This window comes from Sceloporus undulatus, chromosome 3 (genome assembly GCF_019175285.1).
Source record: "Sceloporus undulatus isolate JIND9_A2432 ecotype Alabama chromosome 3, SceUnd_v1.1, whole genome shotgun sequence".
Lineage (NCBI taxonomy): Eukaryota > Metazoa > Chordata > Lepidosauria > Squamata > Phrynosomatidae > Sceloporus > Sceloporus undulatus.
The window spans coordinates 167,634,041-167,659,596 of NC_056524.1; the positions used below are offsets into that span (position 1 = coordinate 167,634,041).

At 39.8% G+C, this 25,556-nt stretch overlaps 1 protein-coding gene across 2 annotated transcripts in view; it reads right to left on the reverse strand.

The window, feature by feature from the left end:
• Positions 1 to 25,556, reverse strand: part of CTNNA3 (catenin alpha 3) — a 1,027,502-nt gene that overhangs the window by 24,533 nt on the left and 977,413 nt on the right. For both annotated transcript variants that reach the window (XM_042459353.1, XM_042459352.1), the window contains 2 exons: positions 20,420 to 20,525; positions 8,698 to 8,832 (listed from right to left, as the gene is read on the reverse strand). In XM_042459353.1, coding sequence (XP_042315287.1) covers positions 8,698 to 8,832; positions 20,420 to 20,525 — 241 coding nt within the window. The remainder of the gene's footprint in view (positions 1 to 8,697; positions 8,833 to 20,419; positions 20,526 to 25,556) is intronic.

Below are 25,556 nucleotides of genomic sequence, written 5' to 3' on the forward strand. Positions count from 1 at the left end.
AATAGGTTCCGCTACAGCTCTATCTTGTGATCACATACATGTCATTTCCTAACATTAAGTATGTATCTAGTCCTAGAGTGGCACTACCAGTTGCCACCCACATGCTGTATCTCCAACTTTCTCCACCTCCCCCTTGGAGGGCATGTACTTTCCTCTCCCCTTCTGATTCAGCCCTGAATTTACACACAGTGTTCTTCAAGTGCTCAGGCAGCACTCTGTGTGAGGATGGCAGCAGTCGGGGGGGGGGGGAAACATTGACTCCAATGGCTGAGACTAGAGGCAGTAGCCATAGGGTACTTTGCTTATTTTGCTTATTGTTCTACACTATATATATATATATATATATATATATAGAGAGAGAGAGAGAGAGAGAGAGAGAGAGTAGCCTGTCATTCTGAAGGTGTCAGTCTGACGGTGTATGAAAAAAGTGCTCCAGAGGATCCCAAGACCTCTGAAGACATTTCTGGATGGCTGCATTACATTACTGAACCAAAGCCAGTAATTCAGTCATTAAAATATACAAGTCGTGAGTTGAGTCATTTATTGTAGAGTCAAGTCCAAATTGAGTCACTGAAGCAATGTGAGTCCGATTTGAGTCCAAGTAAATGCACAGGACAGATTCTATCGCATAGCCCCGTCCCCAGGCAGTACTCATCCCGTACTCAACATGGAAAATTCTATCCTTTAAAAGATCCGGGAGAAGCCCAAGTCAGGTATGAGATGAGTACAGCCCGGGGATGGGGCTATGCAATGGAATCCATTTCTGTGCATTTATATCCTGCACTAGTGGGAGAACTTGTTAAGGAAAAAGCAACATGGGATATACAGTGAATGAAATAAAACATGTATGTGAGAGTCAGGATGACTCAGCAAAAGCAATTAGAAGCCAGACAAGTGTAAATGGTAATGTAATTAACAAGTCCTAAATGCCAAGGACAGAAATGCAAAGTGGATAATTGAACACACCTGAGAATTGTTAAAGTGGTCAAGGTGAGATGATGAAATCATTAATTGTGGGATGAACCAAGAGAACCAATGAGAATGGTTGTACACGCCCACTGGGTGGAAACAGACAACAGTGGGTGGTATTTTCCAATGACTATAATAATGGCTATGAATCCCAATGTATTTTGTGGGTAGTAGTTGTGGAGAGTATTGTTGTATTGGAGTAGTGTTGGATAGTTTTGGAGCTGTATATAGTAGACTAAAGTAGATCTTTTATATAAGACTACTGAGTTGTCTGGTGTCTTGGGTGAAGCTACAAGAGCCAGCTGGATCCTGAAGAAGGGTGAAGACTTCTGTGGAAGCAAGAGTGAGAAGGCTTGGAGAGTTTGTCAGGGTCTTCAGCCTATTCTCTGTAACTCTGCTGCTTTTGAGCAAAGCTTTAACCACTGGCCAAAACTGGTCAGCGCCGGTGCGTAACAAGGTGGTGAGTTCGAGCCAGAGGTGAAGAGCTACAACTCCCATCATCCCTGACAGAACTAGTGGGGGAATAAAAGCTGGTGTGCTACTTTCCAGAGTCTTGTACAGATTGCAACCCTGAGAGAAATAGCAGGATGTAAGGAAATGTCAACAGGAAAGAAAATGCAGGTTAAGAAAAACCAGTCAATGTAAACAATTGTTTTTGATGTCCTCAGACTGAGATAATCATGTGGGTATGTTGTGTAGTTTGTGTATATGTGTGTATGCTGTCTTGTATTCTCAATCTCTGTGTGTGTGTGTGTGTGTGTGTGTGTGTTTCTGTACATTATTTCCACAGGTGTCTTCCACCTCAAACAACTAACATCCCATTAGTTTTTAAATGCTTCGGTATTTATATCCAAAGAATAGAAACCCAAAATATATGTAGGAAGGGTTAGGTCACGAAAATCCAAAAGAACAAGCAAGAAGAATATGATTGCTTTTTTCCCTCCTTCTTCTTTTTTAAATATCTATACTTTGCTATGCAGTCCATTACTGCAGAAAAAGAATATCTGCAGCAGATTTTGGCACAGAAGAGAAGCTGCAAGAGAAAAAGGGCAGGCCATAAGGAATACAATTTAAACAGAAGGTCGACATGTAACTGAATTTGGCAGAAGCTAAACGGTAGTTAAAACTGGCCAGAAATCAAGTACCTGTAAATCAAAAACAGGAGTGAAAAGGAACAGTAGGTGGATTTCTCCTCAAGCATCTGAGTAAGGCTATCAATTAAATAGTCACAACGATGAAGATAAGGAATATGAAATCTCCTAAAGTATTGTTAACACAGAAAATATTCAGGAAGAGTTAGAGCCAGAGAAAGCAGCAGGGCAGAAAAAACACAGCTAAGGCCAAAAAGGGAGGGGAGAAACCCGGTACACATTCAATAGGGCCTACTACTGCTACTGTTCTTCATTCTTAAGCAGTCATTTTACTTGAGGACAGTTTAGTGCATTGTTGTAATTACTGACAAGCTTTAAGAGTATGTCTGTAGTTATTGATGGCTTTTTTTAATGTAGGCTTTGTTGGCTTGTTTTTATTGTGTGCCATCTGGAATCCCAGGCAAAGTAAGTGGGATACAAATTGCTACAAAAAAAGAGAAGAGGTCACGGCTTGACATCTCTAATTCCAAGCTAAAGTTTTTGAATGGCAGCCACCCTTCTATTGGGGAAAGAAAACCCCATAATTCTTGGGGGGGAGCAGCAGAAATAGCTCATGCTTCTCTGGCTTGTTCGTTTTACAACAGTTCTCTCTGTAGTGTGTATAAAACTTCTTATTGCTAGAATCTGTGACTTTTTTTTAATGAGAGAGTTGTGTTTAAACAAGCTTTGGCACTGGGAGGAGAGAGTGTGTACCGACTGCAAAGCGCAATAATGGCAAGTGTGGTTTCAAACCAAAATCCAAGGGTACTCTGGCTTGTCAAAATATATTGCACATGTTGTTATTTTGATGTTTTGTCCTCCATGAGAACTGAAAGGGTTGTATATTTATTCACAATATGATTTATTACTATTCTGCTCTCTAGTGAGAATCAATAATGACTGTTTGTTGTCCAACTCTATAATTAATATAATGAGAAAGGATTGACCCTGTGGCGTCCAACTAGCATGTTTTCTGCAATTTCTCTGCAGATGGCTGGAATGTCCATAATTTGCCAGGTTAAATGGGGGCACCCCGAAGTGGAAAGGGGCTGGTCATTCTCTTATGATGCTGACAAGGCTTGAGAGTGTGGCTCCATTTTGAGATTTATTTTATTCTCCCCCTCCCAGCATTTCTTCGACATGATAGATTAAACCTTTTTCTGCATGTAGAAATGTTTCAGGGACACTTTTCACAGGTCTGTGAAAACACTTTATGGGAGTAGTAATCTCTTAGAGAGAAATGGTTTTAAAATTAAAGACATTACTTTATCTTTCATTCAATGTCCTCCTATTTATAAACTGCAAAATCTCATTGAATAATCCTTCCCACATGCAGAAGGCCACAGGGTAGCTCTTTTCATTCTTCCTGGCGTAGTGGATTGAGTGTTGCACTACAACTATGGAGACCAGGGTTTGATTCGCTGCTTGGTCATGAAACCCACTGGGTGACTTTGGGGAAGTCACATGCTCTCAAGGGTAGGCAACGGCAAATCTCCTCTGAACAAATCTTGACAGCTGGCCTTAGGGTCGTCATAAATCGGAAATGCTTTGAAGGCATACAACACACACTAATGGTTAATAATGGACAGCTAACACTTCTTTTCTCTTTATCATTCACCCACAATGCTTATACAAGCTGAACGTTCATATTGTGTTTTAAAGGAATATGTTAACTTACACATTCCTAAATGTATGTGATTCTATAATACAGTAGTTCCGAGGCATGCACTACCTTTGCCTTCATGTTGATATCAGGTAATATCTCAGTGTAAGAACAAACAAACCTGAGTGTTCAAAAGTATGACATGAATGGCAAAAGAGAGCTCATAGTATGTGTGGTATATATATGAGTGTTAGTGAAGTTAGCGAATTCATGAGACCAAAGGAGGAGTTGCCTCAACAGAAACAATTTTCTTTCTTCCTGACTGGTACATTGATTTCCTGTCCAATATTATCTTCAGTTTTGCAGTTCATTTTTCATTCCACCAGTGGGTGGTATTTAGGATGATTATGAAACTCTGCAGGTATTACCTATTTTCTGCTTACTTTACAGCATTATGAGAATTGCACTAGAAGACCCCACAGGATGGTTTGGGGTGGAGGGGAGGATGTTGAGGAGTAATGGGTGAATTTAACTCCATGTCAAGAGCAACTTTAGCTTCAAAGTGCCACATCTCCCTGAAGGCAGCTGACATGCAGGCTAGCATCTCCCCCCAACCAATGTTCCCTTGTGCCTTGTCTTTGCCAGTTGTGATTGCACACTGCAGTACATCATGCATTGTGTATTGTGCAGTGGCACCTAGTCACTGGTATGTGTTGTGCAATGTTGCCATTCTGAATGGGGATTGTGTAGCATTTCTTCACAAATTGATATGTACACTATAGTGTGGCAATGTTGGATTTTAGCCACTGTATGCAACTGGATCATCTTATGGTACAGAGGCCCATATACCAATAAAGGAGAAAGGAATACAATGCACCTGCGTCATATGTAGGCGCGTTTTATGCAGCTTCCAGCATATGCTGGAAGCTGCGCCAGAAGAAAGGGAGCCGTGCACTGGAAGAAAACAATGGCGTGTGCTTCCGTGGCATGCACCCCACGCGCCACTTCCATGCTGCTACGGGCACGAGCCTCATTCATTTGAATGGGGCTTGAGCATCCGGGTTTTTTCTCTTATCCGGGAGGCGGGGAGTCCAGAACAGATCCCCTGTGTAAAGGAAGGGACAACTGTACAGGCTTTGACTCTGTAATGACTGGGCCTCCAGTCATTTGAAGACTTATGTCAGGCAATAAAGAGTTAAGTTGGGAGGGAGATACATGCAAACGAGTAATGACATCATAGCTGATAGAGGGCTCACTTGGCCAGTCAGTGAGCAGGAGTGAGAGTTTCTTCTGGAAGCTTCCAACAGAGAGATATAAAAGGCCTCTGAGTTCATTTGGAGGAGCTTCTGCAGTGGGGAGTCTGGAGTGAGAGTGTCTCCCTTGATGTGGGTCTTGCCAGTTGGGAAAAACTGCTGGGTTGAGCCTGTGTCAAGAAGGCAGACTTCAGGAAGGCAGTTTGTGCCAGGCCAAAGCTAGTAACTACATCTCATACCCATCAAGGCTGGCAGATTCCATCTCTGTATCAGTTACTTAGGAATGTGTCAGAATAGTTAGGCCTTATTAATTTTGTTTCTGTTGGCTTGCTTGAAATGAATATCTGACAACTATACGAATTGTACCTGCAAGGTCAAAAGACCTTGCATGATTTATATTATTTCTGTTAATAGAATAAATATAAGATATCTACTATTCCTACACTTCTTTACATGTGCCTTAATTCAGTTATCGCTTGCTTAATTTAGAAAGGTAAGAGAACTATAAATCTTTAACAAGTCCCAGTGTGTGTTAAGGAAAAATTATTATAAATTCACTGGGTGGTGGCAGCGTGATTCGAAGTTGTCCAAGAGTCTCATTGAACTTTGCGGGGAGTGTGAACCAAGAACAGGAGATTCAGGGAAAAATAAAGGATCTGCTGGGACTAAGTGCCAAGACAGGGACGCAGTTTGGGCTGCTTGGACCACAGGGGTCATCACAGACCCATACATTGATTGTCAGCAAGGACATTCTCCTAGCATCTACAAGACAGTGAGTACCTTAGATTAAGTATCTCAGTAACACCTTTCATGGCAGCTGTTTAACTTGGATATAATGAACAAGCAGGAAGGGCTTAGGTGTAGTTAAATTAAAACTATTTCTGTTTATAACTTCAAAACTAAAACTTCAAGACAAGGCTATAAAAAGAACCACCTCACTCCCACATTCTTATTATCCCAGAAAGAAAGAAAGATTACTTCTACTGCATTCCTATCATAGTAGGATGATACTACTATGCTGGGTTAAGAGCATAGGACCCCCATGAAAGTGGAAAAAACCACAAATAAACACTTTTTTTTTAAAGCTGAGAGCACCTCTCTAGGAATCTCTAGGTCCTCCAGTGCACCCTCTGCTCGAAGTTGACCATAGAATTGCACTCGAGGATTATTCTCTCTAGGAATTTTTAGGTCCTCCAGCATGACCTCTGGCAGACCTTGATCACAGAGTTGTTCTGGAGGACCTAGAGATCCCTAGAGACAATAAATTAACCAAATTCATGAATACTCAAATCCACACATGTAGAGGGATGACTGTACAAACATCTTTCCTATGGTTATTACAGCTGTTTGTAAATTACCATGGGATGTATCTCAGAATAACTTCCTGAATCTTTTCCTTCAACATGCATCATGCATCTCCAGACTGTTACAGAGTCAGGAGGTGTGGGGTTTATCTTTCAATGTGTTAGCTCAGAAATCAAGGGAAGTTGATTCTGTCACTTTCCTGGCAGGTTTTCTTCCTCCAATTCATTTCCCACCCAACATATTCACCAAGTATTTATTACCATCAGAGGGAAGGAAGCCCCTGGAGCAAACTATCCTTTTTTATATTCTTAGTCACTGGGGCAATTCATCTATTACACATATTTCCAGGAATGCTTTGATATTCTCTATGATGAGAAAGATACTTACTTAGGAGTGAAATGAAACAGTATACGTAATATGAACAAAGAATTAAACAATCATGTCACAATTAAGGAACAAACAAACAGGATGAAGCCATCTCTCATGTTTAATTAAATCTGAGTCTAAAATGCTGATATTGCTTTCAGTCTAATGCATTCACAATGACTTCCTTGCTGTAACAAAAATGTCTTGGTTCTTGACATTTCTCCAACATAGCAGTCAGCGTTTCTCACTTTAGCACAATATGTCCCCACCTCTACCCCACATGTACCACTGCCCTGTGGCCCCTGAAATAGTGATTGAAATCTTGCATCAGAAGATGTAGCTATTTCACACACATGCACATCAGGACTGGCCCTTTCAGTGAAGCAACCCCCAGGTAATTCTGGGTTGCTGGATAGTCAAGGGATGAGCAGAGACTTTCCACATCCAGCCATTGGAAAAGAGATGGACACACCTCTGCTTATCCCCCTGCTCTCCAGCAACACAGAAATGGAGAAGCTGCACTGAAGAGATGAGGTCTTGGAGAGAGTTTTAGTCTTTCTGTGCACAACAATTGTAAAAATGAATTGCAGTGGCGTAAGGCAGACTTTCAGCATTGTAGTTTACAGAACAGGATGCTAATCAGTTTCTGAGGGGCACATGAAACAGTTGATCTCCTATTTGTGGTTAGAGAAAGAGCCCAGGCTTGGAGGGAGAGATCTGATCTTGCACACACATCCCACCTGTCCCTTAGGAGACACGCACAGCCCTCAACTGACATATCAAGAAGGAACAAAGAGGATGAGTTGGGCGTGTAAGATGCAAAGTAGAAGAGGCTCTGGATCATACCCAGGGAAATGTCACATCAGCCATGGAGGTGCTATTAAATTAAAAAATATTTTTGCAAGGGAACAAGTTTAGAAAAAGAAAAAGAAAAAATGACCACTGCATTTTTAGAGGATCCTGGCACAGTATTGGATATGCTGAGCATTGTTGTTATTTACCATTCATCATGTCCTGGAACTAGGTGAGTATAATTATAATTTAGCTCTTTACACCATTTCATAACCACAGACAGTTATTTTTGCTCCAATCTAGGAAGACAAATCTCAGTGTAGATGCAAGTTTAGGCCAATGTTGCTATATTGTGGACATGCTCATTTCAAACCTGACCACTAGTTACACTCAATTGAGACTAGATCAGGATTGTGTATTATATTATCAGCTATCTTCTATGCTAATTTAAAAAAATCAGTTGTCTAAAAGCCTTACTGTATGAGAAAAGCAAGTGGAAACAGATTAGGAGAGTAGTGGCTTTCTCTGTGCCTCTCTGCATGCTGTCGTAGCACTTCTGTTTTCTTCCTAAGGGAGATGGTAGTAAAAGTGTGCCTTTTGTCATGCTAGAAAAATCCAGTTGACAAAAGGCACGTTTATGTCCACGGAAGTGCTATGACAGCATGTGGAGAAAACCATTACGCTCCTGCTCCATTTTAGCATTCCTTCTTTTCTCATGGAATAAAGCTCTAAGTATGTGTGTGGACCATCCATTCACAAAAAGGGAGGTACCACCAGGTTCAGAAAAGCCACACAATCTGTAGAAATACCACAAAAGGTGGTGGCGGTAGTGGGTAGGAGAAACTTGTGTGGACAGAACATGCGGAGAGGAAGAAAGACTTAAATTAGGTGCAGATTTTAATTGACCATCTTGAGAAATGGCAATGCTGGTTCACTAGAGTCCAACTGAATCAATCTTTGCTCCATCTTTGTAAATAAATAAATAAATCAGTATTTATAATCTGGAGTTGAAAATAATGCTCCTAGTTCTCTTATTTCCATAGCTGACCATACCCTTAAAATTCAGATCAGAACCATGATAATAGGACTCAGTATTTTTTAAAAAGACAAGAAAAAATAACACAGCAAAATACTGTTTAATTTACAACTAGATTAAACCTGTCTCCACAAAACATGGAAGTATTCTTCTCATGGCTCTGCCATTTTTGTCTGATCATAGTGCAGGTTGTAACTTGAAGATAATGTATAATGAAATGTCCTGAGGACAATTTGCACTTACTGCTGACATAATGAGCTCTCCGCCTAAATTCTGGATTTCGGCTTTCACTTGGCTGCAGATTTTGAGCTGGTGGGAGTACAGTTTGATCTGTTCCAAATAAGCCAATAGGTCCTGCTTACATGATAGGTCTGGACACTAAAAAGTAAAAACAAAAATAATAATAGAGTGTTTTATTTTATTAATTGCCTGGGATCCAAAGAAGAACCTGCATGCACACAATCTGATTTTGATTCTCCTACCTGCCTTTGTAAAGTTGACACCAACCCCATATCAAAAGCTAATTGAAAATTAATGGTTTGCTTTTTAATGTGCAGTAAGACAATATGGAAACAGAAGGTGACCTTCCTCTCAAGTGATACAAACTGATCTTCGGATAGTTTGCTCTTTTGGATTACAAATCACAGAACCCACAACCATGGCTATGGTTCTGTATGTACTGTTCCTCCCCCAACTCCAGCTCCCCTGAAAACATTTCTCAATAATCCAGCACTAAATGTATATAAAGTATTTTGGCTAAACAAAAAGGTTTTTGATCACCATATTTTTAAATAGAAAAAACAGAATAAAGAGAAATAGAAAGTAAATAGAAAAAGTCAAATAATAGTTTGAAAGATGGGTACTTCCTGATTGCACTTCAGTCATAATAGCTCCTAACGCAGTCTAGAATGATAACAAATTAATGTGTTAACAATTTACAGGGGGCAGAGGCAATTGTAACTATGAAAATTAGAACCAGAGATGCATAAGATTATACTTTTCCATCCCTCTAGATATCCTGGTGCCTGCTTTGCTTTCTTCATATCCTCCAAATGCTTTGCAGCATTGAGGTGTTACTGTCAATATTAAGATGAGAAATTTGTTCAGTCCATTTTTAAAAATGGATTTATTCAATTCTCACTTCCTAGACCCAAATGCATATCCAAACATGGTTTATAATTGGAAACCTGCATTACTGAACTTCCAATCCATTCTGTGAAATAAAGAAAAAATGTGTTCCAAAACATATCCACATTTGAAACAATGCATAGAGAAAGCTATATGGAATTATGAAATGGGCAAAAATCTCCTTTAATCTAGGAGAAAGGAATCTGAAGGTGTAACTGGACCTAAAGAGGCTCTGGAACTGGCCCGCAATACCACTCTTTGTCTCCTTAACTCTGTCCCTAGCTCTCGCCACTCCCAAAGCTGGGAATATTCCTTTATTCACATCTTCCCTTCAAACTAAGAAAGCAAGCTGTAGGTGGAAGTGATGCCATTTTTCTCTACTTTCTGATCAGAGAAAAGCACAAAGTTCTTCATCTTGCCCTCTCATTTTCTCCAATCTCAGATCACATTGCCCCGACTTTGCTTGCATTCCAACTAAGAATGAGAGTAGAATGCAATCCACTTGCTATCTCCAATCTGAGATAGTAGTAGGATGCATTTCTGCCCCACTTGTGTTCCCATTCTGGAAATGTGAGCAGGTGGAGGAAGAATCCATAACTAGGATCAATCTGTTTCCTCAACCTTGCTTTGGATAGTGAATGCATGCATTACAATATGTGTGTATTTGTGTATGTGTTTGTGCATATGCTTGAAGAATGCGTACAAAAATATATGTTTGAAAAATGAATACTAAAACCATATGCACATTTCTGCATAAAAACAAAAGCTTGTACAGAACCAGTATGGTAGAAGCCTGTCAGTGGAAGAATTTTTAAAAATGATGAGCTTTAGGTTGACAGTTTTGCCCATACAGCTTCTCTCTGTGTGCATCTGTGTATGTGTATTTGAACAGTGCACACTAAAAGATTTTGTGTTTGAAAAATGAATACAAAATCAGATGCACATTTTTGCATATGGTAGGAGCCTGTCAATGGAAAGATTTTTTAAAAATGATGAGATCTAGCTTGACAGTTCTGCCTATCCAACTTGCTACTTGCATGAAAATAACAGTTGCAGCTCCTTCCCACTCTCCACTCATTTAATGACGACCACCATTTGGTGAGGGAACAGGCCAGGAGAGACTCCGCAGGAGGTGGTGAATGCAGTAGAAAAGATGCTCCTGTAGTTGCTTTCATTTATTTCTAGCAATATGCCTTTCTCTGAGTCAATGATTCTGCAACTTCAGTTAATCCTTCAACCTAGTTGACCTTCATCAGGGCAAATAATAAGTAACATTTTCACATGAGAGACCCCAGGCACATCAAGTGAAAGTACCAACAATACAAAGTAATATGATGGAATGACTAAATGCTAGTATACATTTTTTGCCTGTAGAATAAGATCAACTGCAAAAAGAGAAGGAGATATAGGAACAGCTCAATAAACCTTTCAGTGCAATGTGATGCTTGGAGATAGAAGTTCCAGTCCAGTACTTGGCATGTGTTACTCTAAGATAAGCTAAGAGAACTGCACAGAGAAACATGCAAGATTCTGTAAATGGTTGCATTAATCTAGACTCCTCTATGTATGGACTTTGTGATGGGATGGACAGCAGTTTATGGTGTGTGTCCAAAGAAATATGAAAACTGCTTTGATTTCTGTGAATAATTCCACCTTCCTGTGTCTGGCATTATTGTTCAGAACACTTACCCAGATTGCAGATACTACCACAATGCTGATGCACAATATTGTAGTAGAGTACAGTTGGCCCTCCGTATCAGTGAATTCTTTATCCACAGATTAAAAAATCCACAGCTTAAAATATTCAAAAAAGTATAAACTCCAAATTGCAAACCTTGATTTTGCCCTTTTTACTCTGCCATTGTATTTAATGGGACTTGAGCATCCATGGATTTTGGTATTCACACGGGTCTTGGAACCAAACCCCAGCAGATACCAAGGGCCCACTGTATAGGGGGAGAGGATACCAGTGAATGAGTAATACTTAGAGAAAAGTACACCTGTGTAAGGAGAGACTTGCTCAAAATTAAATACACAGCACAATAGCCTCCCTGGAAATAACACTGGGTGTCCTTGTGTATTGTATTCTTCATTCAAAAGTAAAGGCATTTGTCTGAAGTAGGAGAGAGCAAATTGTACTTGTAATCCAACTCTTTTTGTGGCCTACAGGGTTTCTCTTGCGCTCTTTAAAATGGGGTAGCCAAGTACACATTAAAATGGCTAATAACAGTCCCTTATAGCTTCTGGCCTTTTTACTGCAAGAGGATGGGAATTCTTATTTAAGCCTAGCCAGGCCTTTTTGCTTTCAAAACAGGTTGCAACTGATGTTTACTTCTTTTTTGCAAAAAAGGCTAGTATTGGTCTACAAAAAGATGGGGGGGGCAAAAATACACACACACACACACACACCTAACTGCATTGAAATGGACATCCACGCCCCTGGTGCTTGTGTTAATAACATGTTTTCTTATGGATCTAGTTATTCATTCAGCAACAATTGTGTTGAACCTGCTTCTGGTTTTTATAATATCAAATATAAAGCTTTTGTCTTCATTATGGAGAGAGTATTAGTTTTAGTCACACCACCCACAGTGTTATTATTCTTGTGACTGTGTGAAAACATTAGTGTATAATACACACTGAAGGCAATATTCACAGTGGTAAACACCATATTCAGGCTGGCATCCAATTAGTGACTTATTCACATATAAGTGCAGCTTATATGAAGGTAGAGATGTGAAGGCCCATGGAAAATTTTGGGGGGGAAACAATTTTTGCTCATGTTTTTCCCTGAATCATGCTATAATAAAATATTCCATGACTGTTTTTTTTTTCCTTTTTTCAATTTTTTTTGTTTTGTTTGTTTCCCAGGTATTTTTCACATAAAAATGGAAAAATACTGGGAGAAAACCAAGAAAATTTGAAAAAGGAAGAAAATCAATTATGGAATATTTAATTTTAGCATGATTCAGGAAAAACATGAACAAAAATTGTCCCCCCTCCCCATTTTTCTGTGGGCTTTCAGGGTAGTCCTATTTTGCACTGGGTACAGAGAACGATTCATTCACCTTCTTTGCATACTACAGAAAGGGGTTGCCATTACGATCATTGGAAGCTGAGAGAGTATGACTTACCCAAGGTAATCCTATGGGCTTCCATGGCTAACATGGAATGTGATGCCTGGTTGACCAGAGTCATAGTCCAATGCCCAAACCACTATACTATACTAGCTCTGAAATCACTTTTCATTATTCCAAAATTTATGACATTTTCAATTGTGGAATTATATAAAATGACTCTGTGTAATTCCACAATTCAAAAGGTCATAAATTATTTCAAGCCAAGGGAGAGATGACCAAATAAATAAATAAATACAATAACAGAAAATCTGATCATACATTAACTGCATTTTGCCTTACTTTCATCTAAACATTTTGCCAAGGAGATAAAATTATTTCTCTCATTATATTAATTGTAATAATGTAATGATGGGAACTGCTAAAGATCATGGCCAAGTACACTTAAGACCATTAAAAATGAAATGGACTGGACTGTGAACCTCAGCACTAGTTTGAATAGGTCCTCAATAAATGGCAGGCAAAGTGAAATTGGATTTAAGCGCAAGTATCCAGAAAATTGCCATAACACACACAGCATGCTTATCATAATCACCTAACTGTGATTTTTGCCTCAGTAATTTCTTTATCATCTAGTATCCTCTTATGGTAGTTTTAGGATATGAAACCAAATGAAATCTTCATGAAGAAATAAATAACTTAATTACAGTTTCCCTTTAGTCCTTGGCGTCTATAGCACAGTGATTCATGGAGAATGTACATCCTTATGGCTGCTAGATGAATTCTCTGTTAAACTGAGTATTTGCTGACTATCACATATGATTGTTTGATATTTCCTTAATAGACACTATCACAGTAGCACTGTACTCTCCCCTCAATTATTACTATTGTTCTCCCAAGAACTACACCTGTCTGTATTTTTAAATAAAATTCCCTGGGAATATGAGTCTGACAAATGACAATACTATAATAATGTCTCAGTTCAAATATTACTAGAAGTGGCTTCCACTGGCTTGAACACCTCCCTTTTCTGCCAAAATACAGATGGTCTTGCTATGATGCTTATGATCTATGATGAAACCCAATTTTGCAGTTCCTAATTCATTTGTTTCTTCATAGAAAAGACATGAACCAACAAGAAAAATGCTTGGAGGGTTAGAATCACACACCGTATGATACAGAACTAGCATTCCATAATGCCAAAATATACAGTCAGTCTTTAATATCCATGGGTTCTTTATCCACAGATTCAAGCATCCATGCATTGAAAATATTATTTAAAAAACACCAATTCTAAAAAGCAAACCTTGATTTTGCCCTTTTATATAAGGAATACTGCTATGCTATTGTATTCAATGGGACTTGAACATCCATGGGATTTTGATATCCATGCAGGACCCTGGAACCAAACTCTAGTGGATACCAAGGGTCCACTGTACAGGAGAACCCCCAACAGCAGAGACGCACCAACTACAGTGGCTATTCTTTAGCGTATCTTGGGAATGTGGCTTTATCCCATCCAGTAGTGAAACCATCCAAGTTTCACAAAACTCTTGGGGATATCCTCTTGTAGAAATTCCTTTTCTATTTTGCAGGTTTCTCCTTGGCAATGCTGAGCACAAGAAACAAGCCTACTGACTAATGGTGGGGAATACTAGCTCTGAAAATTAAATACATTATTTGAAAATTATATTTCTGGTTTGAAATATAACAACAATACATTTAGCAAATGTATGTTTTAGTGTAATGTGAATAAATTTGGCCAGCAGTATGGCAGCATGCCATATTTCTTTAATCTGAAATGAGAAGTGATGTTGTTTTTCCTGTATATGTTCTCAAAATGGCTCCTGTTACAGGCAATAACCTATAAGATGTAGTGAACACTCAGTCACAACACATTCCTCCCTCCTCCTCACCCAGAAGCAGCATCCGCAAGGCTTAAATCAAATGGTTTCAGAGTTCTCCATTTTGATGAGCTGAGACAGTATGCAGCCTGAATCAAAGTCATTCATTTAAAACTGCTTTACTTTATGAACTGGAAAAGGTCAAAGAGATGCAACAATGAGTCTTCATTACACAGTGATTGCTTATTTCAGCCACTCTCTTGTTTTCGAAGCTACGTGGGATAGAGGAAAAGAATGATTTGGTGGTTTTTTTTCTTACTTGCATGTAATTTAGGATTCTGAAATCTCTCTCATACATTATAGCTGAGGTGTTGACTGGGAAGATGGTGTCAGGCTAATAGAGCCGTGCTCTGTGAGGTATTGTGAATGATAAACTGATGTGTTCCAATGAAGTGACATTATTGGCTGTGACAAGAAGAACTTTAAACGATTCAGTTATTCCCAATTTCAGCAGGTAGAAAAAAAAGCTATGAAAATATAATTCAAATTTCACAACATTGAAGCTCCAGTCCCAGCAAAGTACACACAACTGCTGGGTCTGTGTGCACATATCCAGATCAAAGAATCAGCAGGAGAACCATTCAGTTCCAAGTTCCTTCTCCCTTCACCTGAATATAATTTCATCAGCTTCTAGTAGCTGGATTGGGGGAGGAATTTCACATGCAATATCCATTTCAGTACATGGTCCCGCATCTATCTGGGGTAAGGATGAGTAACTGCAAAGGGAGTCTGAAGCATTGCATTCCCCTCAAAAAACTTGCACCCCCTGAAGATAACACTGGTGCTTCCAATGTGACATTCTTGCTTGAAAAATCCTGTATCTGAAGATGTAGCTATGATAGTGTCACATCCACAGGGTGACCAGACATCCTCCTTTTCTAGGACATGTCCTACATTTCAACTTTCTGTCCAGGAGGAATTTCAAAATGTCCTACATTTTGAGCATGACTAAGAAGCATGAATTTTTATTTATATTAGTGTAGTTGCAGTGGCTTACTAGTTAAGATGCCAATTCTGATAATCAGAAAGTCGGCAGTTCAAGGCCCAAGTTCAGTGTGATGGGGTGAGCTCCCATCACTACTCCCAGTTTCTGCCAGCCTTGCAGCTCAAAGGCATGTAAATGCAAGTAGATACTGTATATAGGTGCCACTTTGCTGGGAAGATAATAGTGTTCTGTTCAGTCATGTTGGCTGCATGGTCACTGAGTCATATTTGACAATGCTGGCTCTTCGCCATAGTAATGGAGATGAACACTGTCCCCTACAGTCAGTTATGACTAGACATTCATGTCAAGGCAAAACCTTTACCATTTAAATATTTAGTTAAGTTTATGTGGTCATGTCTTCCATTTGTCTTGAATGTCCTACATTTTGTGGTCCCTTGTTCTCCTTTGCAGTTATGACATCTGATCACCCTGCACATCCACACATCCCAAACCCCTTTTCTCCAAACCCATTCATTTCCTGGTTGGTGGAGAGTGAGGGGGAACAACAGATAAGCATCCAGCTGTTTTTCTACAGCTGGATGCAGAGCAATGACACTGTTGGCAGGGACCTCTACAGCAGTGCTTCTTCTCAAGCTATCTGATGTGGGGGACTTGCAATAATTTTCTTCCACTGTACCAGAAATGATGCTATATTTGTGCCAACTAGCTACAACTGTTTCTTTCTTTCCTGGTGTGAAATGAGAAGCTGGGCAAGCCTGGTTAGAGCTAGGCAACTACTAGAGGCTTGTCTGTAGAAGGATTAGTTACGGCAGTCAGAGACAAAGTGAAGAGCAGTGACATTCATCAGGTGGTTATTAGGAAGTTTATTTTATTTGTTTAGTCTAGATGAGAAGAATGTAAGCAATATTATTTTAAAGAAAGGGGGGAAGAGAGAAAAAAGAAGACCAGTTAGGAAGAGAAAAATTGATAAGATCTGAATAGGATTTTGGGAGCTGGGAATGTGGAAAGATTTCATGGTTGACTGAACTATATTATACAATAAACCTTTACTGGTTTATTTTCTAGAATTGTGTTGGGCTGTTTTCATTTAGGAACTGGAAGGGAGAACTGATCACACATTATCTCACTGAATCCACTGATTTACAAAGCCACTTACCCAATATAGTAGTCACTTTGATGCCTGAGTACCAGATCTAGGGAGGGATCTTGATGTAAAAGGACATGGTGAATGGCAAGCTGCAGTTGCAGTGCCAGCCAGGAAAAGGGTTTCATCACACACTTGGAAACTCACCAGGGACCAGCAGCCAGTGGCTCAGGAACTGGCACTGCTCCAGGAACCACTATTTTGAGTACCATTGCTCTAGAGGACCAGTGGAGATCCCTGTGGATGCCTATAGGAAAATATCTTGACACTAGTCTGCTCCTCCCCATGCTTCATCAACCAGGAAATGGCTATGCAGATGTTGTGTTCAAGGCTGCAGCTGAGAAAATGTGGGTTTGAGGGGGATTGGCTATACATGTTGTACAGTTGCCAATTGTAACTTTTGCAATGACCTTTGCAAAGAAGAAGAAGAGGAGGAGGAGGGAGGGAGGATTACAGTGGCATAAGTCCAATTTACATCAATGTAATTCACCAACATAATGCCAGCCATTGTGTATGGGAGGAGGCATTCCTTCAAGTAGACTGGACCCAGGCTATGTAGGGATTTATAGGTGATAACTATAAAATTTGGGCACAGTACAAGGTGCTGGTTATCATCTATAGAGCCCTATATGGCCTGGGTCCAGTCTACTTGAAGGAACGCCTCCTCCCATACGATCCTTCCTGTACACTCCGATCTTCCGGGAAAAACCTCTTACAATCTAGAAAGACCAGACTGGCGGTGACCTCCTGGAGGTCCTTTTCTGTCACCACTCCAAAAACTTGGAATGACCTGCCGGAAGAGATTCGCCAATTATCCTCACTCGAGACTTTTAAAAAGGCGACAAAAACCTTTCTCTTCCGGCAGGCCTTCCCCAATTGATAATGTCCAGAACCACTTGAATCCCCCTCCTTTTATTATTTTTCTTGTTTGCGGTTTTTTTTAAAATGTATTGTTAAGTACTTTTTAACCATGTTTTACTGTTTTATTTTATAGTTGAGAGGGAGGGTTGGGCCGGGGTCTTGTGGGGCTTGTTGTTTTTATTGTTGTATGCTGTATTAACTCTGCTGTTAACCACCTTGACCCAATATTTATTATTATTATTGGAAAAGCCCACCTTGCATGCCTTGTTGCTCTTGTGTTCTTTCAGCCATTTATTCCCACCCTGGTTTAATCTGGTATCAAAGCCAGCCAGAGAACGAAGCCTTGAAACAGCTCAGCATTGAGAAGAAAAGAGAGGGAGGGGATCAGGTACCCCCACTTACACTGATATGAAAAACCAAAACTCACCCCTACTTTATAGGCAGGACAGGATGATGCAGGCTGTAAAGGAGCACTTACTAGGCTTTATTTTGTAGCCTAGTGTGGTTTCACATGAAAAGCCATATAATTATTCTCAGTGCTCCAGAAATCCAGAAATCAGAAGTTAATCAAGTGTTTCTTCTTCTCTTTTCATTTATCTAAAACCCTTTCCCAATCTGCAATATTGAGAATACTTCCACCGAAACTGAAAAATGTCAAAGTGCTTTTACAAAGGAGATGAGATTCAAAATCCATTTCAGTGATTTGGCAAATAATGATCTACTACCTGTGATCCTGACAGAATAATTTATTCTACAATAGGTGCAAGCTAATATGCCTATGAAATAATGGGCATTTCAGAATAAAGTACTTCAGGAGGGAGTGGACTCTCCCTCTCTGGAGGTATACAAACAGAGGCTAGATAACCACCTACCACAGATGGAGTGACAGGATTCTTGGAGGTGTCTTCTGACCCTATGGGTCTATGATTCTGTGATAAAGATATGACATGGATTCAGATATGGACTAAATGAATCACCATGTTAATGAGAATCTTAATATTTCTTCCCCTTTCTAAAGGTAAACTAACTAGAATTGACAGCCCTTTACTTTTGGAGATGATGAACATATGGAAGACTTATCTAAGTTTTTAGCCCCTACAATTTCATGTCTGTGTCCTTTTCATTACTCCATAATTTCAAATATTGAAACAAATATAAACAATATGAAAGACAGAAAGAGAGATAATTATGTAATATTAGAGACTTATTTCTAATGAGAAAACCATTATCTTTGGAAGAAATTCTGACAACTCTATCTAATATTCAAGTGGGATAGCTTCAAAAAGCACAAATTTGGTCTCTTATTAAATATACACTCATCCTTCCACATTTGCAGCTTTGGCTTTTGCATATTTGATTATTCACATATTTGATTAATATGTTCTCTCTAGAAATATCTAGGTCCTCCAGTGCAACTCTATGGTGTTTTTCTTATTTGCAGTTTTTCCATATTTACAGGGGTCCTGTGCCCCTAACCCTATCTCACATGATAAGGCTGACAGTTTGGTCGCCTTTTATTTTATCAGTAACTGAGAAAGAATCATTGTTTGGCCCACCATCATATCAACAAACCATTTTGGCTCTCATCTCTTTAAGGGCTTTATCACATTAGCCCTTTTTTCACTGTAGTCCTGTACTACAAATAAAAAGCTATCATACCAGCATAGGAGTAGCCACACCACACATTTTGCTTTAGTGTGAATGGGGCTGCTACTGGCATTGTGTTTTTCCCCCTTTCCTCTCCCTTAACCCCTCCCTCCCTCACCTTTTTTCTCATTATTTTGGAGCTCTTCAGGCCCAATCCACTCTTAAAACAATTTCTTAAACTTCGTTTGGTGCTCCGGAGTTCCGAAATGGTGCAAGAAATTTTTTTGGGGGGGAGGAATTAAAATGGGAGGAGGAGGAGGGAAAGGGGGAGTAGTAGTGCCAATTGCACTACTGCTGTGGGAATGGATTTTGCAATAGCAGATTAGTGTGACTGGTATTTTATTCACTGGTTTCTCCCATTAATGAAAAGACACAGGTCAGGGACTGGACAGCTATGGGAGGAAAGATCTGCTGGACTTTCCCTCTTCCCCACTGCCATTCCCTTCCCCTTTTGTGTCTTCTCTCTGAAGACACTGAAGAGTGGGGTATAAATAAATACATTATTATTTTTAAGTGGTGTCATGTGATCAGCGTCACTGATGCCACTCCCTTCCCATGGAAATCGGAGCTTAAATGCCATGTGTGATAAAGAGACAATTAAGCTATTAAAGGGAAATTGTGTAATAAATCAGTGGGAACTGGAATCGAGCAATTCCATAATGTCCATATAAAGTATGGGATTGATGGCACATTACTATGTAGGGAAGCCAGCAGAACGGCTGAGGTGCACTGAGACCGATATGCATTGGTCCTATTGTACATCAAGACACTAGCTAGGGAATGCCAATCCAATTCATGAATAAGGTTTTTTAGTGCGGCTGCTATGTGACTAAGTATACGTGGCATAACATAAATTATGGAAGATGCTGCCAATGTTTGTAATCCCCAGTTGACTGTGGTGTTCTTTTTTGTTTTGTTTTTGTCTTTCCCTTCCCATTTCATTTTTGCTTCTATTGAATCACTGTTGTTGTTTATTGTCATAAATTTTTAAAAAATTAAAAACTTTTTAAGAAAGAATTTTACTGAGATCATTTCAGATAGCTAGTGAATAATGGACTAGTTCATGAGGTCCTAATGTAATAGTTTATTCTTCAACAGAGTGCTAGTTTTGATCATTCCTAGGTGCTTGTGCAACACAGAAAATACATTGTAGAAGATGAAAGTGTCACAGTTATAAAGAGGACAAGGATATTCTGAGCAGGGAGGCAGTTGTAATGAACAACAATAATTTATTTAACTCACCACTATGTTAACCTACCTGGTTAGAAATGAGCCTTGCAAGCATATCCATTCTTGATCCTGACTCTGAGATCATTTTTGCTGCATAAATAACATCCGATGTATTCTTCAATGGCCCTCTACCCCTTTAATAAAGAAAACAAAAAGATATGATAAACATTAAGATATATAACTAAGCACAAAAGTTAGAATTGTATAAGCAATTGTATTCCCCATTACCGTTTATGGATGTGAGACCTGGCCAGTTAAGAAAATGGACAAAAAGAGAATAAATTCATTTGAGATGTGGTGCTGGAAAAGAATGCTGAGGATACTGTGCACAGCAAAAAAACAAACAAAAAAAAAAAACCCCAAATAAATGGGTCCTCGAACAGATCAAGCCTGAAATTTCCCTAGAAGCAAAGATGATTAAACTGAGGCTGTCATACCTTGGACACACCATGAGAAGGCATGGATCATTAGAAAAGACAAGAATGTCAGGAAAGGTGGAGGGAAGTAGAAAGAAAGGAAGACCACATGCTAGATGGATGAACTCAATTAAGGAGGTCACAGGTATGAATTTGCAAGAACTTAGAAGAATAGTGGAGGATAGGGAGTTTGGAGATGTCTCATCCATGAGGTAGATATGAGTAAGGATCGATCAAGGGTGGTTAACAACAATAAATGTATTACTATATTGGAGTAAATGTGAGAACAAAATATCTTTAAATATAAGTTATGGATCCTCTATTTATCACCTTGTCAAGGCGTATCCTGGACTCCTTGAACAGCTGAAATAACAGTGGATTCACTTTACCCCTGACATGGAACCCTTAGCTACACCTAGTGCGGGCCCCTTTTAAACCTTTCATCCATACTTGGGCCAGGCTGTAGCATGCTCTGCCAAATTTACTGAAGTCACAAACAAGCAAGCTGCATCTCCACTGCAGAATTAATGCCATTTGACACCGCTTTAACTGCCATGGCTCAATGCTATGGAATCCTGGGATTTGTAGTTTTGTGAGATATTCCCTGGTTGAGAGCTGTGGTACCACAACCAAATACAAATCTCAGGATTCCATAGGCTAGAGCCATGGCAGTTAAAGCAGTGTCAAGCCTCATTAAATCTGCATTGTGGCAGTAGCCATAGTTGGTTGAAAGCTCTCAAAAATTAGCAAATTATGTGAGCTGTAATGCTTGTTTTTAACTTGACCATTACACCCAATGGCTCAAAGGGCAATATATAAAATGAAAAAAGAAAGAAAGAAACAGAAGATTTCTGAAAACTAAGATCTTACTATTATAGTATTTATATTCAAGAAAGAATTTCTGAAATTCTTAGTGACAGTGTTATGAATTTGAATTTTTTAAAATTAAATAGCATACTGCCTCAGAATATTCTAGTTACATGTTACACATAGCTTTGCATTTTCTTGGCTGTCTGTTTGTTTCTAAATGTCATTGAAATTGTCATGTTGTGAATGAAACTTCAAAACTCCTAAAACATTTGCAACAGATGAGTGTCATGTAGGATATACAATAAAAGAATTAGGCTCCTACATTTATTCCTTTATTATTATTACTATTTAAGGAAAAAAATGACGAGGGAAGGCAATTTTGATCAGATGTATACTGGCATAAAATACTAGAGGGGAAAAAGAACAGTTTTCTACAAAGGACCTTGATTTAAATGGAATGACAGTTTTCCATCCTGGAAAATTGTTCACCTTTTTACATTTAAACCAAGGTCACTGTAGAAAACTTTGACATTATAGGGGCATGTGGAAACATAATTGGGGACAAATTTTAAATCTTCCTAGAAATAGGAATTATTATCCAATATTTGTCTTACCGCTAACTACAAACACTTCTCATCTGTATAAATCTCTCTCAAAACCAATACTAAGCAAGTCATGCATTTGCTGGCGGATACCTATGAGATGTTAAAAGGAGTGATGGACCTAGGAATGAGCCCTTTTCCACAACTGCCACTTCTCCCTTAAACCCTCCCCCCCAATTTTTCTGACCCTGTTTTTGTCAAAGATAGGAGCAATAGAGAGGTGTTACCTCACATGCATTAGAGCTGTACTTCTCATGTGTGCTGGTCTACTCCACTTCACTTCCCAGATTTGTCTTATTAAGTCTGATGCAGAATGCACTATGGTCTAAAGAAATGCAGAAATGATGCAGTTTGACACTGTTTTAACTGTTGTGGCTCGACACTATGGAATATGTAATTTGTGAGATACCCGTATTTTCCGGCATATAAGACGACTGGGCGTATAAGACGACTCCAACTTTTCCAGTTAAAAAATAGAGTTTGGGGTATACTCGCCGTATAAGACTACCCCTCTTCCAACGCAAACCAAATAAAAATTAAAAAAAACAAACATCAGATTTGATTTCAATATGGTAATTTTAATTCAAATGCTTATGACATGCAGGTACTTAGCAGTAAAACCTGTTGTATACAAAGCCTGCTTGGACTGGTCAGCTCTCCCTGCCTGCCCAGTGCTCCCTGTCTCCAAGATTTTTTTCTACCATACTTGTATAGTGCTGCCATTGCTGCTTTCATACGGTCACCACATACAGAGGGGATGCGGCCGCAGCCGTTTTTGAGCTCCCCCCACCATATGCGGCGACCGCAGATTCTCCAGTCCAACTTGGAGGTTTCAGCACTCATCCTATAAGACAACACCCGGCGTATAAGACGACCCCCAACTTTTGAGAAGATTTTCCTGGGTTAAAAAGTAGTCTTATACGCCAGAAAATACAGTATTTAGTTTCCCTTGCCAAAGTGTGCTGTTGCTATAACAAACTACAAATCCCAGGATGCCACAGCAGTGAGCCATGGATATTAAAGTGGTGTCAAACTACATTATTTCTGCAGTATGTATTAGACCAAAGTCAATTTCTTGTGCCTCAGAACTCTGGTCCCAGAACCCTGGAACTCTCCTTGGATTCAGGTCAACAAAACTTGAACTCTATTTCAAAATGTATATTTAATGTGGCAAGGCTGGGTACTGAAGGGGCAGAGTACAGCATGAAAAAGGATGGTAGAGGTGAGGCCAGGATACCTGGACCCATACTTTTGTATGCTATGAATGTGCATTAGAGAAAATAGTTGCATAAAATGAGTTAAGTATCAAAAACTCTGTAAACAACTATATCACTCTGATGTTATCACTTACCCAAAATCAATAAGTTTACATATGAGGACAAGGCTTAGAAACAGACCAATTCATGTATTTGACAAATAAAATCATTTTAGGGATTGGGGGAAAAAAAAAACAAGGTTGAGAGGCAAGGCAGCTCCAAATTATTTTGCTATCTAAGCAAATGGGCAAGATGTCTCTTTCTCACTATACTCCACAACCAAAATACAACTGGACTGGTGGTTACTCCAGCACTAGCATTCTGCCCTTCACATGAGACAACTTGGAGGAGGAGGAGGAGGAGGAGAAGGAGGACATGATAGCCTGACATGATTCTTTAAACTTACCCTCCTACCTGAAGAAGCTGCCTCATTTTGCCCAATGTTAAGGATGGCCCTTTATTATTCCTTTCTTAACTTGTCTTCTCTTTTTCTATCAGAACAAAATTTAGGCCTAGATTGTGTGCTGAAGAGACATAAAAAACTTTTAAACTCACAGAGCTCTGCCTACATTGTGCTACACCACCTTGTTACAGAAGTTCAGTGTTGTACAACCAAATTAACATTGTGCATCAATGTGTAATGCACCACCATGCTATCAATGTGCAGTGTACAATAGGTGATGCCCAACTATGTGCAATAGTGTCACATGTGTAACTTCACTTTTGTAATTTCCACTGAATATGCACTGTTCAAACAAGTACTAATGCAGAGCAAGAGGATGCAGCCTTGCTCTTCAAGAAAGTCCAATCCCATGTTACGTTTGTTTTGCAATCATGCATTCTATAAATGATACAAAAATGCCAGCAGACTTGCTATATCAACAGTGTGGGAACAATTAAAGACATTGTCTGGAATCCTGTTTTAGCTATTTAGTTAAGTATATATCACTGCCAGTAACTGGAAAATGGGTAAATGGTGTTTCCATCAGATTTTTTTGGGCTGGGTTGGGCCAGAAGAGGTTACTTAGTTAAGCATACTGGCAAAAAATAGTTAACTATGCCTTGTCTGCACAGGTCAAAATACCCATTAACCCCTGCCACTGCTCTAGCATCATCCTGTTTGAACAAGGCAGGTCCCAAACCCTGGTTCTGGTGTGGGCAGTCCAGATGACATCCAGCATGTTCCATACCTGAACCAGGGTATACCCATGTTAACATGGAGGAAAATAACCTACTTGTTGCTCCAGATCTTCTGGGAAGATGCAGAAGCCTCTGTCTTTGTGCCATGGCAGTTGTCTGCATGGACATCCTATCCTGCTGGGCCATCTGATGCATCTGCCACCACTGTGAGTCACCTGTTTTGAGGTCAGAACAAGGAACCCAGTATGTGATCATTGCTGGTTGCCTCATTCTGACCTCAGAAACAAGCCATTGTGACAGTGGTAGATGAGCCAGGCAGCCCAGTGAGATACCCATGGAGACAGCTACCATGGCACAGAAACAAATGCCAAGGTAATGTGGACTGCCTGTTTCAGCTAGGGGCCAGGATACTCCAGGCTGTCCTGGAGGATCCTGGCCAGTACAGACAAGGCCTATGTAGTTTAATTAAATACAGTCGTCTCTTCCCTTACGCGGGGGATCCGTTCCGGACCCCCCCACTCTGCATATGGGGAAAAATGCAGATGCTCAAGCTCCATTCAAATTATTGGGGCTCGTGCCCGTGACAGTGTCTTTGTTTCCTTCCAGCGCACGCCTCCCTTCCTTCTGACGCGGCTTCCAGCGTATGCAGGTGCACTGTACTGCACTGATACAGGATTGTGGCCTTTAACTGAAACCTTGTTAGTGTGTTATGACAGGGTATTGTTCTGTCATGTCAGTGCCATGCACTTTTTGCAGCAGTGAAAGCTTCCCCTTTCTCTATAGAAAACTGTCATACTAGTTCCCAAGCAGCTGAGGAGCTGGCAGGAGAGCTTTCTCTCCTGAAAGAGATGGCTTGCTCTGCTACCCCAACTATCCCAGTTGCTGCAATGCCCAAGGTTTGTTTGTTTGTTTTTTTACCATTACTGCCAGCAACACAGACA